Source organism: Homarus americanus, unplaced genomic scaffold (genome assembly GCF_018991925.1).
Source record: "Homarus americanus isolate GMGI-L3 unplaced genomic scaffold, GMGI_Hamer_2.0 scaffold16430, whole genome shotgun sequence".
Lineage (NCBI taxonomy): Eukaryota > Metazoa > Arthropoda > Malacostraca > Decapoda > Nephropidae > Homarus > Homarus americanus.
Genome location: NW_024729259.1, coordinates 2,281,577 through 2,303,832, shown reverse-complemented (window position 1 = coordinate 2,303,832; position 22,256 = coordinate 2,281,577). Strand labels below are relative to the sequence as shown.

At 38.4% G+C, this 22,256-nt stretch overlaps 1 protein-coding gene across 2 annotated transcripts in view; it reads right to left on the bottom strand.

Annotated features, from left to right (window-relative positions):
• The window catches only part of LOC121866391 (adiponectin receptor protein-like), an 18,098-nt gene extending 2,476 nt beyond the window's left edge, over positions 1–15,622 (bottom strand). The window contains exons 1-7 of one of the 2 annotated variants that reach the window (XM_042366041.1): positions 15,483–15,622; positions 10,122–10,324; positions 8,934–9,019; positions 6,152–6,347; positions 4,256–4,443; positions 3,073–3,266; positions 1–1,608 (exon numbers count right to left, since the gene is read on the bottom strand). The exon at positions 1–1,608 is cut by the window's left edge and continues 2,476 nt beyond it. In XM_042366041.1, the coding sequence (XP_042221975.1) occupies positions 1,459–1,608; positions 3,073–3,266; positions 4,256–4,443; positions 6,152–6,347; positions 8,934–9,019; positions 10,122–10,324; positions 15,483–15,485 (1,020 nt within the window). In that variant the 5' untranslated portion in view covers positions 15,486–15,622 and the 3' untranslated portion in view covers positions 1–1,458. Of the gene's footprint in view, positions 1,609–3,072; positions 3,267–4,255; positions 4,444–6,151; positions 6,348–8,933; positions 9,020–10,121; positions 10,325–15,118 lie in introns of both variants that reach the window. The other variant, XM_042366040.1, reaches the window with a different exon arrangement.
• Positions 15,623–22,256: the final 6,634 nt, after the last annotated feature.

The window sequence follows — 22,256 nt, the reverse complement described above, 5'->3', positions numbered from 1 at the left end:
TTGTCACGATATCACATTATTTGATCACTCCTATAGCCATAAGGAGCTCAATCTCCATTGTACAGTATAAACATTAAGCAAACAATAAAATCCATGAAACACCAAAAACTTATTAAGCCTTAAATGACACTCGCAGTCATTACTTATTGATGTGGCTATAGCATACCCAAGTAGAACATTTTGTTACTTGTCCAGTATAATTAAGGATAGGAGAGTGTAGGTGATAGTTTGGCTACAAACATATGCTTAAGGGCAGTCTGGTATCATAATCAAGAGTTAGTGTGATGGCTCAGAGAAAATGGGTATGGCCCAAAAAATTCACTTGACATGGCAGCATCAGGCCAAGTTCTGCTAGATGTGGCTCAGACAAATGCCAAGTCGATAGCTAAGGTTGTAAACAAAGCTAGCATCCATAAAGCTGTTTCTCATTCATTATTAGTTGGGGTGGCAACTCCCATGGGAGAATACACAGTTTAGACTGGGGTGCTGACATTTTGAGTAATTGTCTCGGGGCACACCAGACTAAAATCCCCATCCATACCTCTTGGACTGGGAGTTTAAAGGATGATCAATTGAGCTAAAACACCGCTTGATTAATGTTGTGTATGGCAGAGGAGGTCACTGGAGATGGTAGAAGGGCATTGCTGGTGCCAAAAACAAAATCATCTAATAAATATGCAGATTAACACGAGCATTCATCCAACTGACATTATTACTACACTGTTTTACTGATTAAAGTATTGGTTTAGCATTCACATCATTCATGACTTCACAATGAAGACAATTACCACTAAGTCAGGACAGTTATGAATAATGTCAACGTCTGTTACTTAAAAACATACCTATATACAAGTTTATTAATTTTTGTAGTGTGGTAGCCCAATACAGCAATAAGAGGAACCATTATGGTATGTATCAAAGTAATAATATTGAAATACTGTATTCCAGAGAGAATTTATTTAAATCAAATCATAGCATTTGGAGTTTTAAATAACGCATTACATCAAAACTGTCAAATATCACATGGAAAAGCTGAAGTTAAATCTGGCATGACTGGAAGAAATAACAGAATTAACCAACTTTTCCCCACCAAAGAACTCGCAAAATGCTATTTAACCACGTGACTGTTTCAACACAATCTACATGATCACTTTACAGTACACTACAGTATCTGCACAATCAGTATTAAGACTTCCATTAATTCGGGAAACAAATATTTCTTCACAAACTATAAGCTAATGAAATGATTCAAGTGATTATCTCTCAGGCGTGTCAACTTCTCGACGAGTCTAATTTACACAGAACGCGACACCTTCTGTCCACTAGTGGTCTGTCCATACACCAGGGGCAAGGTCACCACTGGCATGCCACCAAGCACTTCACACCTGATTCCAGCAACTGCCTACAAAGCACACAACAAACTAGACCACACTCATATCTAACGTCATATTACAAAGTTTAAAGGAGATCCTGATTTTCCATCGCTGCCAGGTCTTCCACAGAACAATCTCCATGGGTGAGACGGTACATGGCCATCTCAGAAATCCCATGGTAGTGGACGAAGGCTGCAGCTATCACCAAGATGTGGAAGATCTGGTGACTTTGGAACTGAAATGAATAATTTTTACATTCTTTCGACTCTTTGGGATATATTATAATAATTGCCTTAGAAAATAAAAAGTGGAAAAGTTGTTGAGTCAATCCAAAAAAAAAAAGTGTCCATGGTAGGCCTTGCCGACCAATCTTTACACATGAGGATGGTACAGTCTCACTCAAAAGTTCGTTAACTCTCCCAGCCAACTATTGCTCCACTGCCTGTTTCAGATTTATGAACTTGAGTCTGTTACTTCAAACCTTTAGATTTATTCATATCGGTTTCATGTTCTGGTTGGTACAGAGACAGTTTCAAACATCTGAAGCAGGCAGTGCAGCAATAGCTGGCTGGGAGTTAAACTTTTGGGCGAGACTGTACCTTGATTGCTATTTCATTACCATCACAGATCATTTAAACTTGTATACTTTTATCGCTCCGGCATGGCTTCTTTTACTAAGGTGTAGGGTAGCCATAATCAAGAAGAGGAGAGACTCTAATGTCATTCAATCTTTCTAGCCACTTTACTAGATTTTTCTACTTTGGTGTTCCCTTTCATAATATAACCCCCAAATAGCCAGCTAATTCACTCCCCTACTTTCTGATAATGCATGCATAGTAAACACAACACAGTCAAATAGTAATCACAACGATTATATCAAAATAGCCACGAAGAAGAATTAGGTTCAGGACTCCCCATTACTTGTTGCATACCTTCTCTAATCCCAGTCAGTATGGGGTAAAAAGTAACAAAAAGGGCATAAAGTTGACTGAAGTTCTCCAGAAAGTTGCATATACAATTAACCTTAAAAAAAGTGGAACATATGTTAAGTAACTATATGAAGGCAAAAATATTACCCAAAGACCTACCCAGCTTTGTCAAACATGAACGGTAAAGGGCATCCTCCTTAAATACACTTATTCTTACTCCACTCCATGTAACTTCCTAACGAAAGCAATGGTCCCTCAGGTGCTCTCACCCACCCCTCTAAGAAGGCAAGCATGATCTCTGCAAGCTTCCCTGTTGGGCACCGCAATGCTTCAGCACTTCGTCTTACACAGAATGCAAGTGGGTGCCCAAAACTAGCCCCTGCACTGCATGGGACAAATCTGAATTTGGTTTGTCAATAGATTCAATGATGGGGCAGTGGAGGTGAACAACAAGAATGATGGGATGTAAATTAAGACAAGTCAGTTGCTAATTGCATATGACATGTTTCTAGTGTGAGATCAACACAAACGTTACAAATATTAGAGAAAGTGTCAGGAACTACTAGTGTTAAGAGGCAGATGATAATGTGAACAAAAGTAATGGCAAAAAAATATGCAATATAAGCAACCAAACAACAGAATCACTCGCACTGCAAAGAAAATAAATCAGGATACAGTATCAGTATATGACAGGAGAACTAAGCAACCTTCCTGAACAATTCCATCCACAAAAAAGAATAAAATCATTCTGGCACTACTGTAACACTTACCCAGAGATCACATTTGCCGGGGAAAAATCTCTCCGGGACCCGTACTGCATACAATAATGCACCAACCACGTAGAGCGCCCCCATGAGGATCAACCAACCCAGAGAGGCACGTGTGATGGCGTAATCAAAGCCTTCCATGAGCGTGTAGTGCACAGCTGGTATGATCCCGGACAGTCCAAAAGTCAGGAACACACCTACAATATTTTAAAAAGATGAGGAAATTTCTGTTTTGCAAAATAGGAGTCATGGCAATTATTTGTATGCACTTACAACTATTAACAGAACAATTGTGCATAAACACCATCAAGAACACATTCTCTATACCGGGTATTCCTAAGTCTGTAACAAAATTTCGTGGACAATAACTTTATTAACCAGACTACTGCAGCCAGCAGCCTTCAGACCAGCACATTAATTACAGCTAAGTTGATCAGCAATGTTCTCAAGGAAAACACTGCTGGTTTTTCAGCAAGGTTCAATCCCAGGAACTTTTTATTACCAGGAAAATAAAATTTTAGCATTCCAAGAAAAAACACTTCATTCCAAGCATTTGAATAAATTTTCAAGCAATTGCATCATGTGATGACACGTGCTGGGCATGTAGGTGGGTAGGCTCAGAGTGCTTGTAAGGTATGATTGGCCATTACTGTCATTTGACAGAAGTCTTGGATTTCTATTAATTCAAAAAATTATCTTTCCAATCCCGAGCCACTTGTTATTGTTGATTTGTTTTTAAATGTTGGTCTGTCTGGTTAACCAAAAAAATAAAAAATAAAGGCCTGGTTTTATCATACATAAAGCATCACAACTCACTTGCTTTATTTAGTAAATTCTACAGTATCTCATCCCATTTAGTCACTTTTCTTTCGTAAGCAGATTATAGTGGTGATCAGGAACCCATTTAATAATCCTTTGTGAAGATAGTAATATGCATTGATAAGCATGTTTAACAACATTAGGTTGGAAAGAGTAAAAAACAAGCAGTAGTCATCATGAACATCATACAAATAAAACACTGGCAACAATGGCTACTTAAAAATAAAATGCCTCCCTTTACAGTACAAGGGTATGACTGTTAAGCCAAAGTTAAAGTGTAAAAACCAGGAGTTAATATACTGTCTAATTAACACATTACTCTACCATGAGATGACCACGTGTGGACATATAACATGACATCACTAACCTGCACGTAGAGGCCTGAACTTTGGGGTACTAAATTTCTCCCAGAGTGAGACAACAATGGTAGTGATGCCCAGCAGTACAACAGCTGTTAAGTAGATGATCTTAGGCTGGAAGTCACAGTAAAACCCATAATATAACCAGGGCACGAACGAACCCATTATTAATAATGCAATCCCACAATAGTCGAGTCTGGAAGGTATTGTAGAAAACAAGGTATTAGTAGTGGCACTTTCACAAACAATCAGCAGGAAAACATAAGCTATTATAATATACCAAAAACTTTATACACTAAGTAATAATGATGAAAAGTAAAGAAATAATATAATGTCATAAGTCACATATAACCACAGAAAATTATCAATTGTTTCACCATCTACTCCAAAATACAAGTTGATTCTATGTAGACCTGATGCCTTAACTCACACTATCAAGTTTTTGGTAAAGTTAACACACTCAGATGTGATGTTTTGCTTTAATTCTTCAATGGTTCTAGTGATGGCTTCATGTTCACATAGAATCAATGTGTGGTGAAACATTTGATAATCTACTGTACTGTTGTCATATATTTTCCCAATAAAGCATGACTGTACAATACATATATAAACAACATGAGGTAAAAGGACTATGAATAAAAAATGGAGTCACTCAATAGCTAGCAACATGTCTTCAATGTCAATTATAAACTAGATACAATACACTTTCACACCAGAACTAAAATCAATCCACCAACTCGACAAAGAGAAGACATCACCACTACTATATCTCTCCAAACTTTCAATTGGGAGAGTAAAAAAATTAGCCTACATTAAAAACAATTCCTAAATTTGTGTGAGCACCTTGGTATTATTTATCCAACCCGAGCTGCTTGCTGCTTTACAATTCATGTAGTCAAAAGGCTATACATTTAATATGATGATGATAATAATATCACATCCAAGATATCGTTCCTCTTTATAAATCATTATTCTATTCACTTCACACACATCAACTAGTATGATAGCCTCATCACAGCAGGGCATGATAAGAGCACTATGACCATGAAACTCGAGCAGGATAAAATAAATCATAATTGAACAACGCTGTAAATAAGATAAAAGTAATCATAATAGGATAAGTATAATCAGAACAGGATGACACAAACGTTTAGAGGTTGTCATAAGTACAAAACGAAAATGCAATCAGAAGAGGATAAAAATTTAATCTTATTGGGATTAATGTAGTTAATCACAAGACACTAACAGTATTAGTGTATGTAGTGTAACATCAATGTCATTCAAGGTGTTTAAAGCCTCAATACCTATAATTACATCTAAAAAATAATGGAGTATAACCAAAACAAACCATAGCCTTCTCTGGCACAAGTTCATACAACTATATTTCCCACACACATTTATGAGTGATGCATACTGTAGTGTTAACTCTACTTCCTTACAACCAATGGCAATATATCTACACACAATAGCAAGGACAGTAGCTAAAAAAAGTATCTGTGCATACTGTGTGAAACAATATGAGACCACAGACAATAGGTATTGGGATATGCGAGTTGTCTCCTTATACTGTGTGATAGTAATCATTTAACCATTTATTTTATTCCTATATGTCAACTCACCCACTGTGTTGGATACTGAATGGCAGTGGGTGAAGACGCGCATACCAAACCTCCCGAGGCATCAAGAGTTGTACGTATAATTTTGGAAGTCATCGGATCCACCTTGTCAGATACTTTTTTTTTAAGCTACTGTACATATGATACCTCAAACACACAGAAACTAACAGTACATATCCACCCTTATGCAAAACAAAAACCAACAACAAACACACAAAAATAAAGTGTTGACAGTAATCATACCTCTCATACTGTATAGAATAAAATAACAGGGGCTAGAGTACTCACTTGCTGAAGAGTTTGCCCACAAACTCCGAGTGGCAGGAGACCGTGTGAAACATGAAGGAGAGGCCAAGGCAGAAGATAGCCCCAATGAAGAATGCTGTGAACACCAACTTCTCCTTCAAATCGAGGTGTACCCAATGTTGGCCTAGAGATGACCCCGTTAAGAAATACACCATCACCCCGATGAACGATATGCATCCTGAAACATTAATAACAACTTCATTGCACAGTTTTTATTCTCTTAGCAAGTATTACAGTTCTGTAAAGGTGTGCATACATTTGACAATCTAAATAACGGAAATGTCTGGGAAGATTCTGATAAAATAAAAAAAATCAACTAATCCAGACATACTGTATGTAGCTTTCACATTACATGTGCATTAAATGTGGATACAAATATGCAATCAAGGAAATATCAACAAAAGCCAAGCATTTAACCCATCATTTTAGGGATAATGGCATGGCAGGCTCAAGATCCCTGCAATACATTAATAGTTCATTACTGTAATAGGTCTAAGATACTATAAAGTACAGAAGACATCAGTGATGGTGGGTAGTATGGCTATTATCCTGACAGTGGTGCAGTATAGTTGATGATAGGAGCCATTTTAGTGGTGATGGTAGTGGTAAGGAAAGAGAGAGTGGAAAGAGATTCTGATAAGTACAGCACTGTATAATAACAAAATATTCATTAACTGTTGTCTGCCAACACACATTAGTAATGGTAGTTGTAACAACTGCATAAGTGGTTATTATGATAGTAGTGGCAGTAGCCAAAATAATGGTAGCAGCAGTTTTTATACTAATGATGTCAGTTATCATAATGTCACTAGTTACAACACTGATACAGTATAGTGGTTATCTAATAACAGGGGTGATGGTGGTCACCACTTGTTTAATAATGATGGCAGCTATCAAATATCACTAGTCATAATGATTTAAATTTAATGAATTTATTGGTTATTTAATAATAGTAGTGGTGGTAGTCAGGTAGTCACAGTATACAAACTACTGGCAGCAGTAAAGGTCAGCAAGTGCTGTGATGGCCAAGACAATAATGGAACTCAAGATGAGACACGGGGGAATGCTGCCAGGACACAATTGGTCCCAAGAACCACTTACTGTCATTCAACTCCGTTTTCCAAAACTCTCAAATGATATTATTTACCACCAAGGATCTTCCAATGGTCTGTAAGGTGCAGCTTCCATACACATTACATCCTATCACACTCGGTCAGTGCCTACATGCAGGCCTTCAGTAGGTGGGTATATGGGAAGCTATCACTCAACATACACTCCCAAAACCCAATGCTTAAGACAGGCCAATCATCATAATAATAATAAAAATGGACCTCAGGAGTACAATATGAATCATGGATTACTTGGATATGCTTGCTGCTCATTACCTCACATGCTCACAGTATAATAATGGCTCTTGCCCTTCTTGGTGCGAGCAATAAAACATAGGACACACACACAAAGGAAAGGCACATGGACACCCAACTCCCAAAAGCCAACAAGAACGTCTTTCAATTGAACAGCTAAAAGAAGGTTTAGCTTAGTTGAGGACCTTAAAAACTATTCCTACACAAGGCCTGGGCTCACAATGCATCACCAACACAAATCAGTTAAGTCTTTTAAAAAGTAGAAGGCAGCTATCAAACGGGGAGGTACTACAGCTCGGGAAGATATTGGAAGCATGTGTTGTCTAATGGTAGACCCTGCTGCCATATGGCATCACAAAAATTTTGACCAAGTCCCAGGTTGCTGATCTGACTTTCTACCTCATTTACACACAATTGCAGGGTCTCAATTGTTTCTCTTAATTTTGACAACACAACATACATACAGTATATTATTTCTCACTTTTGACTTTTTTCTTTATGGTTCTTTATTATTATTATCATTATTATTATAACAGTGATGTTTTTATTACTGTACTGTATTATCATCATTATTATATTATTTTTATTTTCAATTTTGTATTATAATTTTTATTTACTATGAATTATTATTACATTTTCGCCCCCCTGGAACCCATGTGGGTCAGTGACCTGTGTCCGAGTGGGCTGATCCCCGTAAAAAAAAAAAAGTTTCTCACACAAACATACCCCAAAAAACCTGCATGTCTGTGGGTATGAACTCAAGTTTCATAGTTTTGAGGCTGGAGAATTTCACTGATTAATACCACCCCCTTGTTTCTCTATAGGCTTCTATTACTGACCCACCGAGATAAAAAAATCCAAGGGCACAGGACAGCACATCAGTTATGAGTGGCGTGTTCTCCAACAAATACAATACAGAGTGCTGGTTGACATGGTAGAGAAGATAATAGCCATATTGTACCTGTTACCGAGTCAACAAAAGATTATCACTGGACCATGAAAGGAATGTTTGGGCAATCAGGGTTTATTATGTCAGGTGGTTTAAACCAGTACTGAACCACTACCAGGATGGAAGAAATGATACTGATGCTTTAAGATATACAGTACAGTATATGAACCTTTGGGGACAGGGGTTTTAAGCTACTGTATAACCCATTGAACATGATGGTTTAAGTTACTGTACAAACCTCCAAGTATGGTGGTTTCAGCTAATATCCTCAGGAGTTCAAACACTGTCCTCAAAGGTTTATGAAAGACCAGCTCACAGTCAAAGAAAGTAAAAAAAAATTAAAAATTATACATCAATTACTGTATATATCCTTCCCCTCTCAGTGAACAACTGTAATTGCTAAAAAATTATGCATTTATAATAATGAAAACGGTATGGCAACAGTGTTTACCTAAAAGATGTGTCCAGATGTTCCCGGTCTCTGTGTGAATTCGGAATATGGACTTAAAACACGCAGCAAATGATGGAAGTGGTGGCCTGTTGGGGAGAGGAGGAAGTGTAACATTTCCATATACTACTGTACTGTACAGTATGGGTAAAACCTATAACATCTAACAGCATATAAACAAGAAAATTCTAGGGCCCGTATACAGTACTGTACAGTATAAGCAAAGGTTGACAAAAATAACCCATAGAAATGTAACCGTAACTACATAACTGCTCAGTACCCTAACAGTGTGACAAATAGATTCCAGAAAAATTTTCCATTAATTTTAAGATTTCTTACCAACCCATCCTAATCCTGCCTCTTGAATGCTTCCTGTCAGCTTTACAGTAAGAATACTGTGATAATATCTCAAATTCTTGCCTTAAATTATCATATCCCAGTGCATACTGGACTGAGAAGTCAAATTATTGCTTGGAGGCACAAGCACTGCTCTCAGAGGAATTTGACAGATTTTGATTTTCTCATCAAAAGTAATAGCCTGCATTTTCTTGATTGTTAAATGCAACTACAACTTCTTTTTCCTCTAAGTGTAGGGTAAAACAAAATATTCCGTCACAATAAAAAACACACAGTACTGTACATGTATTGTACACTGTAAACACTTATCAAGTGATGAATACAGTGATCCATTTAGTGTAATTTAATTTTTCTGGACTTGCACTACACAATATCGAATTTGGCCAAGCAATAATGAAAATGGGAGTAATTTAGGATCTCACGCTATATCAAGTGTAGTACAGTACATATATTGAACTACACTAAATTGAAGGTCTACTATATACACAACAATATACCTTGCAAATGAAGGCCATAGAGTAACAAAGAATAAACCAACTGCGCAATTGACCATTAAGTTGTTAATTGGCTAAACAATACGGTAAATCAAATATGTTTATGAATTGACATGTTGTAAGTTACACATCCTAATGGTAATCTATCATTTAACTCCTGTACAGTAGGTCTTACCTGTAGTCATTATGTTGAAACAAAACATGTGTAGTGACCAAATGGCAGACCCACAGCTAAAAAAATAGTAAACATCATCTAACTCTTAGACCTTAAAGTAAGTCTTACGGCATTTTCAAAATTGATGAAAAAGCCTAACAGAAGCAAACCATAAAGAATCCTAACCTGTGCCAGTGATGTAAATAGTCGTTGTCTTGGAGCCACTTGGGTAATTTTGAGAAAGGTTGAGTCTTCCAGCTGGCTACCTCCTCCCACACCTTGTGGACCAACTCCTCGGCCGTCTCAAAGGCACTCTGGGCCATGGAACTGAGCACCAGGTCATCATCGTGACTTTCCCGGTTAACAACTCTGTGCCTTAACTCCTCTTCCTGGGTAATTGACAATGAGTTGTGATTAGTAAAACATATACAACCACAGCATATCAATCACATACTGTACAGTATTACACTTCCGGAAATAATGTATTATATTGGAGATAATTACCGTTTTCTCTAAGAGTTGTACAATACTGTATTAAAGACAAATTCACTCGCGTGTCTCACGCCCTTAGATTAAATCACCCTCTTCTGTTGATGAGGGTCATTGTGTCTACAACCATTGTTTAAAAAAAAAAAAAGTCACGAAGGACACCGCACTACAGTACTGTACAGTACTTGATAGGGAGGTGTGGTGGTAAAATGAACTAATTGTAAGTTAATTTTACCACCACACCTCCCTATCAAGCGCTGTAATGCGGTGTCCTTCGCAACTCATTTTTTTTAAAACTGGTTGCAAACACGATTGACATTCCCCATCAACGAAAAAGGGTGATTAAAACTCCGGGTATCAGCCTCTTCCAAGCTCAGCATGCACACTCACCATCACTTCTCATGAGCCCAAGACATCCAAGAAGACTAACTACTGTAGGTTATGACTGTTGGTGGTATGCTTAGCAGAAGTACCATACAGTACATGACTTCCATTTGATCTGCCACCCAAAATAATTGTGTGAAGTGTTTTCTTTATTTGTTATGAAATGTGAACATTTCCCGCCATGTGACATTGTAAATTAGGATAGCTGGGAATTCACTAGAACAGAAAGTAGGAGGACTAATTCATCTACAGGGGGTCCCCGACTTACAAACGTCCAACTTACGCCCGCCCGCCAATACGAACGAGGTTAAACTTGAAATTTACAGTATTTTATTTACCTGATGACTTATTTGTACTTTCATTTACTGTATTTTGTAATTCTATTTCTGCTTTTGTCTTAAATTAAGTGATTTTAAATATATACAAGGACTTAAGCTATGATATAGTGGGATTTTAAACACTGCTCCTTTAAGTACAATATGCACATAGCATGTGCTCCAACTTTCATACAAATCCAACTTGAGAACGTCCTTAGGAATAGAACCAGTTTGTAACCCAGCGACCCCCTATACTAGTGTTACAAATACATAATACTGTAGCTACTACCTGCAACACACTTTTGTTTGCTTCAACTTGGTATGAAAAGTGAGCACTTCTAGAGTAACTTGTATCTGTTAAGGCTTTGAAAATTAGCATGATTTAATGTGCACAATCCTGTGTTCCTACAAAGGGGTATCTGGTTTCATGTAACAAAGTCTTTTCTGTGGATTGCTTGTAAAATAAAACAAACCTATTTGTTATGAAACAAGAAATACAAGACCAACTGCAAATCAGCCCAACGTAGTTAATGAAGTGCTATGGATTGTGGTCCAAATCATTGACAGTGGAGTCAATGGCAAAAAATAAAGTCTAGAATACATAGCAGTTACCTGGTAAGATTATTAAAAATATCAAATATAAATATTGATGTACACACAGTAAAAAAGTACCGCACAGATTATGTGCAAAACAATATGACACTAAGGACGAGGGATAGTGGAATATGCGGGTTGGTCCTGTATTATGGTGGTAGCCCTGCTGTCATTGCCCAAGGATGTCCTCACATACCTGTTGCTAAAGACATATCCTGCTGTATATACAGGCTCGCATACCAACCTAGGTGATGTGTGGATCATTACGGAAGTCAGCAGACACCCCCCTCCCCCCCTTGCGCGATGCATTTTTTTTTTACTGTGTGTACACAATGAGTATGGTAAATCTACTAGCAACTGATGAAAAACTACAGTAACAAAACTGTATTAATAAGAGGAAAAGGTTATTTGACCATCAACCTCCACCCTCCTATTTAGCAAGCCATTGGCAAAGAGTTGAGGCAAACACTTGCCACGAACGATGCAATTTGAGGTAGCTGGCTTTCACTCAAATGAATCTGTTCTAGCACACTGTGGTCACATTTGAATTACAGCATCCCATTTCAATAGTAAAAGGTTTTCAGATAAGAGACATTTAGATAGAAATAAACTGTAAATGGGCAGACATAGAATAGGGTCATCACTATAGAGCTTCTCCTAGCATGGATGTAGTTTTGGGGATAAGATAGTATTATGCAAAAAATTTCTATTACGTACATTACTTCAAAGTAGATTGGGTTAGTTTACGTTAATTGGGTTAGATTAGAGAGGTCAACTTAAGTTTGCTTGGGTAAGGTGAAGTAAGATAATTACAGTAGTCACATCTGGCCCCAGCAACATCATCCTTCCACCTATAGCTATAATTGTTGTCCAGAAACTGACACATAACCACATCACATGAAGACATACCAATATGAAATACTGTACACATACTGTCATCAAATACCTGTAGTCCATTAAAAGAACATCAGTACTGTAGTGATTTTTTCTATACAGTGTTAAGGCTGCTGTGTAAGATTTAGGCAAGGAATAGACAACGAACACCACCTTTGCATTGAGAGCCTTTTAATGGCATCTTTACCAAAATATTCACTTTAACACAGAGAATGCAAATCCAGAAGGGCAGCCTGGAAAATTCACTGTGAATATATGAAAAAGCAGCAAAGATGTCCCTACAGACTGCAAGACAACCCTGTATAACCATCACATCTGGCCTAATGACAAAAACAAAGTAAACCAACCAAATACAACCTAACGAGAAAAATTCTAAAAAACATGGTTAGGTTGGTTGGTTAGATTCAACCAACAAACCTACCAACCGAGCCTAGTCTACAGCTCTTAGGTTATATTTTGGTTAGTTTAATAGTAGATTTTGGATGGTTCAATTTGTGTCCTATCAAAACGTATTTCATATCAAGTGGGTTGTAAGTGGTTGTAAAAACTAACAGTTAAATACCTGACAAGAGAAACTATAGGAAATCATGCAGCATGGAGAGCTGCCATCAGGTAATTGTAGCTAACACAGACAAGCATGGAATATGGCCTTAAAACGACGATAATCATCATCATCATAAGCAAGGTGACTCCGACCACTCACACACAATGATTCACATTTCCTTGATGCAAGATTCATATATGTGGTGGTTATGTAATATTTGCACTGGTGGTGTAAGATCCACACAGGTGGTGATGGGTGCAAGATTGAAACAGTTCTATGTCGTTTAAGATTTATACGAGTAATGGTTGTGTATGATTTACACAGGTGGTGGTACTGTAGGGTTAGATCAGCATAATATACAGTACAGTACTATAAATGAGGACCACCACCAACCATGTTATGGTTGCAGGTTTTAGGAATTTCGGTAATACTATATTCTCAGTAACTTGGACATTTATTATAAAAGACAAATAATTTTTTTTTACAGCAAGAAAATCACAAATGAAGTCAAATAATGGTCCTACATGAATAAAACGGGTTACTAATCACTTCTCGACTAGTAATTGGTGTCACAAAGTAAAAAAAAAATGGAAAACGTAATTTAATTTGAGTTAATAGATCGAGTGTGTGTACCGAACCGAACCTAACCTCGACTAGTATTTGGTGTCACGAAGTCACAAAAAATTGGTAAACTTAATTTAATCCGAGTTAATAGATCAAGTGCATGTACCTAACCTAATCTAATCTAACCTAACACAACACAACTCAGATTAAATTAAGTTTACCAATTTTTTGTGACTGACACCAAATAATAATCGAGAAGTGATTCACAGCCCGATTTATTCATGTAGGACCATTATTTGACTTCATTACGGCTACATTTGGGTAATTAGTCGGACCGGTTCATCATCCCTGCTACATTCATCGTAAAACTGTATCTTGCTCTTGTGAGACCACACCTGGACTACGCAGTTCAGTTCTGGTCACCGTATTACAGAATGGATATAGAATCCTTGGAAAGAATTCAGAGGAGAATGACAAGACTAATCCCGGGCATTAGGAACCTTGAATATAGAGACAGGTTAAAGCATCTTAATTTGCACTCCCTCGAAAGACGTAGAGCGAGGGGCGACCTGATAGAGGTGTATAAGTGGAAGTCAGGGCTAAACAAAGGGGACATTACAAAGGTACTCAAACTATCCAACCATGAGCGAACTCGTAACAATGGTTTTAAATTAGACAAATTTAGATTTAGGCGTGAAATAGGTAAACACTGGTTTGGAAACAGTAGTGGATGAATGGAACAAGTTACCAAATATCATCATTAACTCGAATGCGCTGAATAGCTTCAAACATAGGTTGGATGCTTATATGAGCAATAGGGGTTGGGTGTAAACGGGACTGCCCAGTATGGGCCAATAGGCCCGCTGCAGTTTCCTCCATTCTTATGTTCTTATGGCTGTTCAGATTGTAGGCGCAAGCACGGATAACCAGTGACCTGCTTACTTACTAGCTCACATAACGAAGGCATTTTTCTGGGTAGGAAAATGATGATCAATGCTTTACAGTTCCAACAATAGATCTGTAAACCAAATGTACAGTACAGTCACGTAAGTAAGTTCCATAAATCAAAGGCTCAAAATATTACTTCGTTTCTTCACATCCACCTCAATATTATCACTGCTGGTAAGATATACTCACCTAGGGGTTCTAAATACATTAATATTTATCGACTAAAATTGCCATACAAGTTCATGTTGATTGAGTAAGGAGAAGAGTATAGATATATAAGTAAACAATGTACTTGGGCGAGATGTACACAGCCAGCAGTGTAAAATATGCTCCACATGATCAGCTGGTCCACATGCCTGGGGTCCAAGGTCTTTCCTGGTTTTACATTGCGTCACCAGACAACTGCGGACACATGGACCACAAATCAAACACTTGTATTATCCACTTACCTCCTTCGAGTCGATGAAGGAATCATCTTCCGGAGTGCCAGGAAGCGGGCAGCCCACGCTCTCGTCGTCGCACGGGACATCGTCGTCTAATAACTTACTAAACTCGGGAAACAAGTCGGTTTCTAACATGGCATCATCATCATCCATAGTCAAGTCCTTGTCAATGGTGCTGCTTCTTAAAGTTCTCTTCCGTACCGCAATTTTAGTGCCTAAAATCTCATCAAACCCACTCATATTGGCGTTCACTGCCCACTTCAGATATTCAAACGCTTACTGAAGGTTCAATGAATCATGTAGCACCACAAAAACACTTAGAATTAGAAAGCTAGTAGGTGTAGCTCTGCCGAGGACCCCGTCTACCCACCATCACATCAGCTGACTGGACCTGCTCCTCCTCAAGGCCCAGTAGTCGTCCACACAGCTCGACGCGCACTCTAGTCCATTTTCTTACAATTATTTCCAACACTAGAATACATTTTCATTAAAATTAATAGACTTAATATTTTTTGTTTTATTATTTTATATCAAGAGAAATTCTACAATAAAATAAAAGTCTTCTAATAGGGTTATGAAAATCATAACGATATCCGATGACTATGCTGCTCCTCTAAGATGAGTGGATGGTTCTTTTCTGGCTTTAATAAATTACACAAAACCCTCATACGTAGCACTCTTTAGGAAGCTTCGCATATTTTTTTTTCTGAAATCTCGTTATAATTATATTCCAAATTAAATTTCAATACATTAGGACGTTACGGAAAATTACTATCAATAACAATATTTACGGATAATTTTATTATTTTACCCCAAGAAATACAGATGTTGCAGCGTAAAAATTACGGCTTTTTTTTAATAAAGAACAGCGAATCCTTGCAAATTTGTGATCATTCTGAATGAGTTATATGGACGGTAATAGAAATAAAGCTTCAACAGTATTCTTGTTATCTTTGATTTAATCAATTTACTGTTTACCATTGTATACTTAACTTACCCTGCCTTTGTACCGCGCCTGCTTAATTTATGTGAATTTGGATGCGATTTTACTGAATAATTGTTTAGCTACCCATTTGAATTATCGCAAATTAATAAATTTTAGTTAAAATAGGCGGATAACCACAAGTAAACCTCTTCATGTATCCCTTAATCCATTTGTCAACGCTGATGGGGTCAGCCCGTTGTTGCTCACTGATACTTTTACTTTTACTTTTACCCTCTTTACCACTGATCGGCTCGTTAGCCGCTTGGTGCTTATAAACCATTAAGTACCTGAACATGCACCAGTGTTGGTCTAGCGCTGACTCAAAATGAGAACTCCAGCAACATTATGCTCTATTAAAGTTGAGCCATTTTTAATTAACTTTCTCTAATCACAATAAAAATGTTGCTCAATAGTAGACAAATCTAAGCAATGTACTGTACCATGATCAATTATAGATTGGTTATTTCTAAAGGTTTCCAGTGCAAATGTTTTCTTAAATAACCCAAAACAAAATTTAAGGTACTGATATAATGCTGTATCAACGGAAATGTAAAAGTAGGAAAACGATAAATAGGAAAAAAATGAACGTGAAATAGTTGACTTATGTTTTTACATTTTCTAATAATGTTTGTTATAACTTTATGTGATCGCTGTTGTCTTATGTAATGCCACTGATTTGGGTGCTATTTAACTTCTAGAAATCACAATGACGGAGGTTGTTATAATGTTATTACTGCACTTCACCAAGTCTTTAAACGCCTAACTAGGTTAGTAATTACACTATTCCATCAACATTAATAATCTTGTTGGTTCTTAAAATATTTTCTGAGCACTGGATTTACTTGTGTTACATTGACTGTTCAAATGAAGAGTATATTTTTTTTCTGTAATAAGTAAACTGGGACTTCCCTGGTTGTGCTTCAGTGGCGGAAAAGACAGTCTAGTCGCTGCAATATATGTAATTCAAGATAAAATGTTCAACACATATTGTAATGTTTGAATAAATGAAGCAACTGACTTTCTGCCTCATTTACACACAATTGCAGGGTCTCAATTGTTTCTCTTACTATTGACAACACAACATACATATATTGTTTCTCACTAATGATATATTTTTTTATTTCTTTATGGTTCCATATTATTATTATTATTATTATTATTATTATTATTATTATTATTATAATTTTATTTTTATTTTTGTATTTTTTATTATAAATTTTACTTATCTGAATTATTATTATTATTATTATTATTATTGCTATTATTATTACATTTTCGCCCCCCAGGCCGTGATGTGGGTCAGTGACCTGTGTCCGGGTGGGCTAATACCAAAAAAAAAAAAAAAAACCTCCAGCAGATTGCACACATACACACACACCGACCAAGTGAGTAACACAAGACAAGGTATACATAGAAGGAAACAAGGTACAGTACTCTAGCTACGGAGACTAAACAACAACACTAGAGCCAGAAAAAATACCCAGCTGTAACACCCATGACAGTAGTGGCCATAAATAACATTTTCTTTCATCAGACTTGGGCCAGGATATAACAATGTTAGTTTCATTTCATAGAAACGTGATTTAGGGATGACAGAAATATATGGGGATATGAAATGTACAATTTACTGTGCAAGAGCTTAAAACCTGATATCAAAGATCAATTGGATATATATATATATATATATATATATATATATTACACTGGAGGTGCACTGGAGGATTATTACGTCGTAAAATTACCCATCACTTCAGCATTAAATGAGTCTAACGGATTTTCCAAATTTACTTTCTCTTCATACACAGTCAACATACAGTACAATATTCCTATTCAACAAGTGAGATATTCCCTTTATACACATTTAAGGTCATATATGCACTAATATTCGGAATTAGATGATGGCTGCGCTTTCTAGAATCAAACAATTGTTTGAATGAGCTACTGTTAGTTTTTTACTAAGAATTGTAAGGTCTTATAATCTACAAGGGACTGTTGTGGCAATAACAAGTTTGAGTTATTGCAGGTTAGATAAGCGTTGACCAATGTTCAGGAACAGTACAGTCAGGAACCCAGTATCTGCCGCCAGTGAGCGACCTATAGACTGACTAATAAGCTGGTAGATAACGTAGCCGATAAACATCTTACTAATATCCTAAAATAAACTGATCTATCATCATGTTTTATGATGTAGGTGAAGTGGGTTGTGTGCAAGACAACCACTCCTTGTCAACTTGACACTGTCGTGAGGTATATGTGTGGTAACCAATGGTTTTCCCGCCCGGCTGGAGCTGTTGATCAACCCTGTTTTGTCACCCAGCTGGTCATGTTATCAACTCAGTTTAGTCAATCGGCTGGTCATGTTAATCCACCCCGTTTTGTCTTCCGGCTGGTCCATTCGCCACATTTTTGCTACGTGACTACAGAAATTACAGAGGTTCTACTGTATATGTTTGTCTGAGATTGTCTACTACTCCTCAAGTAGTCAGGGATAGATTTGTTTTTTCTTCAGCGTTTGGTAACTTGTTCCACTCATCCACTACTCTATTTCCAAACCAGTGTTTACCTATCTCGCGCCTAAATCTAAATTTGTCTAATTTAAAACCATTGATACGAGTTTGCTCCTGGTTGGATAGTTTAAGAACTTTAAGTGAATCCAGGAAAAAGAAGTCACAGAAAAAAGGCATGGAAAATACCTAACCTACGTGCAATGTGTCATATTATGGAATAAATTATGTTTGTGTTTACCTTTACTCTAAATATTCTCTTGTTCTAATTGGGTTTTGTTTTGTTCTGTTGCAGATGTATATGGAGTTATGAGTTGAATAAAGCCTTAATTACTGAAGGTGTTTGATCTCATACGACACAATGCCATCATTTATATATTGTGTTGTCAATGTGTACAAGTCATGTGACTTTTTCCTATTACTTTATTTCCGTTCACCAGTTTAAGTACCTTGTCACCACCAGAGCTTGTATACGCACAGCAAACCCAATACACACTAATTTCTCTCTAATGCTACAACATAATAACCATTATATCAGTCGTGTGAACTTCGATGATAAATTGTATATATTATCGCTAAGAAACAGAGTATTGGGTTTTATATCTAGAAGTGTAAGTAATAAGAGTGCAGAGGTCTTATTGCAACTATATCTTGCGCTATTCAGGCCGCACCTCGATTATGCGGTTCAGTTCTGGTGCCCTTATTATAGAATGGATATCAATTCCCTGGAGTCGGTGCAGCGAAGAATGACGAAAATGATTTCGGGACTTAGAAACCTTCCATATCAGGATAGGTTAAAGAAACTGAACTTGCATTCCCTAGAAAGACGAAGAGTGCAGGGAGATATGATAGAAGTATTCAAGTGGGTGAAAGGAATCAATAAAGGTGATATAGATAAAGTTCTTATAATATCCGAGCAGGATAGGACTCGGAACAAAGGATTCAAGTTGGATAAGTTTAGGTTTAGGAGGGAGATAGGAAGGAACTGGTTTACAAATAGGGTGGTGGACGAGTGGAACAAGCTTAGCAACCTTGTAGTAAGTGCTGGAACGCTGGAAAGTTTCAAAAGGAGGCTAGATAGATTCATGGATGATAGAGAGTGGTAGTAACTCTCGACAGGAGCTGCCATGCACAGGCCAACCGGCCTATTGCAGACTCCTTATTTTCTTATGTATGTTCTTATCCCATACTCCACAAATGGTGACCCCCGGAGATTCGCACTCACACAGGATGGAGGAGAAACAGATCACGCTCCCAGTCTTCATGCAGCATGGAAGACTGGCTTATCCACCCAGAAGCACTCTCATCGGCTCTACAGCTACTGTCTCTACACAGCAGGTTTAGACACCCTAGAGCAGCACTGCTTCTCTAAGCAGACACCAGCTCCTCTTCCTGCCCCAAGCACCACGTCCTACCGACCCCAGCACACCCGTCCTGCCTCAGACGCCGCCCCCGGCCCAGCAGTACCCCCTGCCGCTCCTCCTGATGCAGCCCCTGCTCCCGACTCGGCCCATGCGCCTGAGTGCGGACCCACACACCCCTCTTTTCTCCCTCAGGTACTCCCTGCTACTGTCCTGCACCCTGCTGCTATCGTGGACCCAGCTGCTATCACGAGCCCTCATCCGCTTCTGCTGATGCAGCCCCTGCTCCTGACCCAGGCCCACACACCCCAGCAGGTGCATGTGACGACTCTGTACCTGCCGTGAGGGAAGCACAACATTCATCGCCTCAACACACCCTTTTTCTCCCTCTCTACTCCCACAGATATTGTGTATCTAGACAGTTGTCTCCTCTAGCGGCCGGCTCATCCACGCACCTCGCCGTTATTGCTCACTTGTGGCATGCAATCCTGCAGACAACAAGTCTCCTACACCGCCTGGAGGGAAAGGGGGAGTATTGTAGTGGATTTCTCCCCTACAAACGCTGTTTGTCGCTGAGTAGCCGGCCCCGCGAATTCCTCAGTGTATGCCTCGTGGTCTGGGTCAACCAGCGCCGCCATACATCACGGAGGTCAACTACTAAGCCACGCCTATCCCCGCTATTTAAGACCTGACCTCGTGGTGACCTCTCTCTTCTAGCTACAGCCGCAGCAAGCTACACCACCTCCTCCGCTGCTGCCTGACGGCCCTCGCTCCCGCCGGCGAGCATGGCGACCCACAAGCTGCCCTCCTCTGAGCATCCTCACCAACCAGCTCTCTCTACATCACGCTTGTAACCACGCTGCCACTTCCCAGCACCAAGCTGCATTGTACATCCATTATAACATGTATACAGAGAGCACATTGTGAGTTTCCTTTCTCCATCCCATCCTGAGTGTGAACCAAACAACCTGTTCCCCACACTATAACACCTTTCTTGCGGCGTTCATTGCTCGACAGGTGCCATCACTAACACGGGCCTGTGAACAGGTGCGACTATCCACCACATGTCCTCTGATGACCAACAGCTAAGTGTCTCTTGTTGTGACGGTGCAAACAGTCACTCGCCATGAAGTAAGTTACGTTAATCTGTTATCACGGAAGAATTGGCAGAGACTGGTAGCGGGGTAGCCTTGGCACATAGTAGTGGTTGGGATCACGCGCACCTACAGTGATTTACTTGCACACACACACACACACACACACACACATATACCTAGATCACGCGCACCTACAGTGATTTACTTGCATATATATATATATATATATATATATATATATATATATATATATATATATATATATATATATATATATATATATATATATATATCAGATTCATATGGGTAATGTCACTGTTCACTGACATGCAAGACAGAGGTTCGTACACAAAGAAATACATCATATTCATTAGCAGTATATATTGGTCAGAGTCATGTGGGTGATGTCACTGTTCAGAACACAACATAACCACTATCAACATCACAACGCACACTCTAGCAATATGGGAAAACTACAAGAATCAGAGGACCCCATACTACAATAACTAACACAAGAACATAATAACACAACACACAGCTGGTGGCCAAATGGCATAAAAAATTATAATATAGAACCAGAGCCACTGTACAATGAAAGACAAAAGTCGTGTGGTGAAATTTGGTGAACACATATGCTGAAGGGCTAAAACTTTTGGTGCTCTGCCTAGTGGCAGGGCTCTCATAATGTTTCACGAGTTATATTTAATCTTCGGACAAAACCGCGACACGACTTTTGTCTTAGATTGAAAGGAGTGTTAGTTACAAGACTAGCGAGGTCATTCTAAAACTGTATCTTGCGCTTGTGAGACCACACCTGGATTACGCAGTTCAGTTCTGGTCACCGTATTACAGGATGGATATAGAATCATTGGAAAGAATTCAGAGGAGAATGACAAGACTAATCCCGGGCATTAGGAACCTTGAGTGTAGAGACAGGTTAAAGCATCTTAATTTGCACTCCCTCGAGACGTAGAGTGAGGGGCGACCTGATAGAGGTGTATAAGTGGAAGGCAGGGCTAAACAAAGGGGACATTACAAAGGTACTCAAACTATCCAACCAGGAGCGAACTCGTAACAATGGTTTTAAATTAGACAAATTTAGATTTAGGCGTGAAATAGGTAAACACTGGTTTGGAAACAGAGTAGTGGATGAATGGAACAAGTTACCAAATATCATCATTAACTCGAATACGCTGA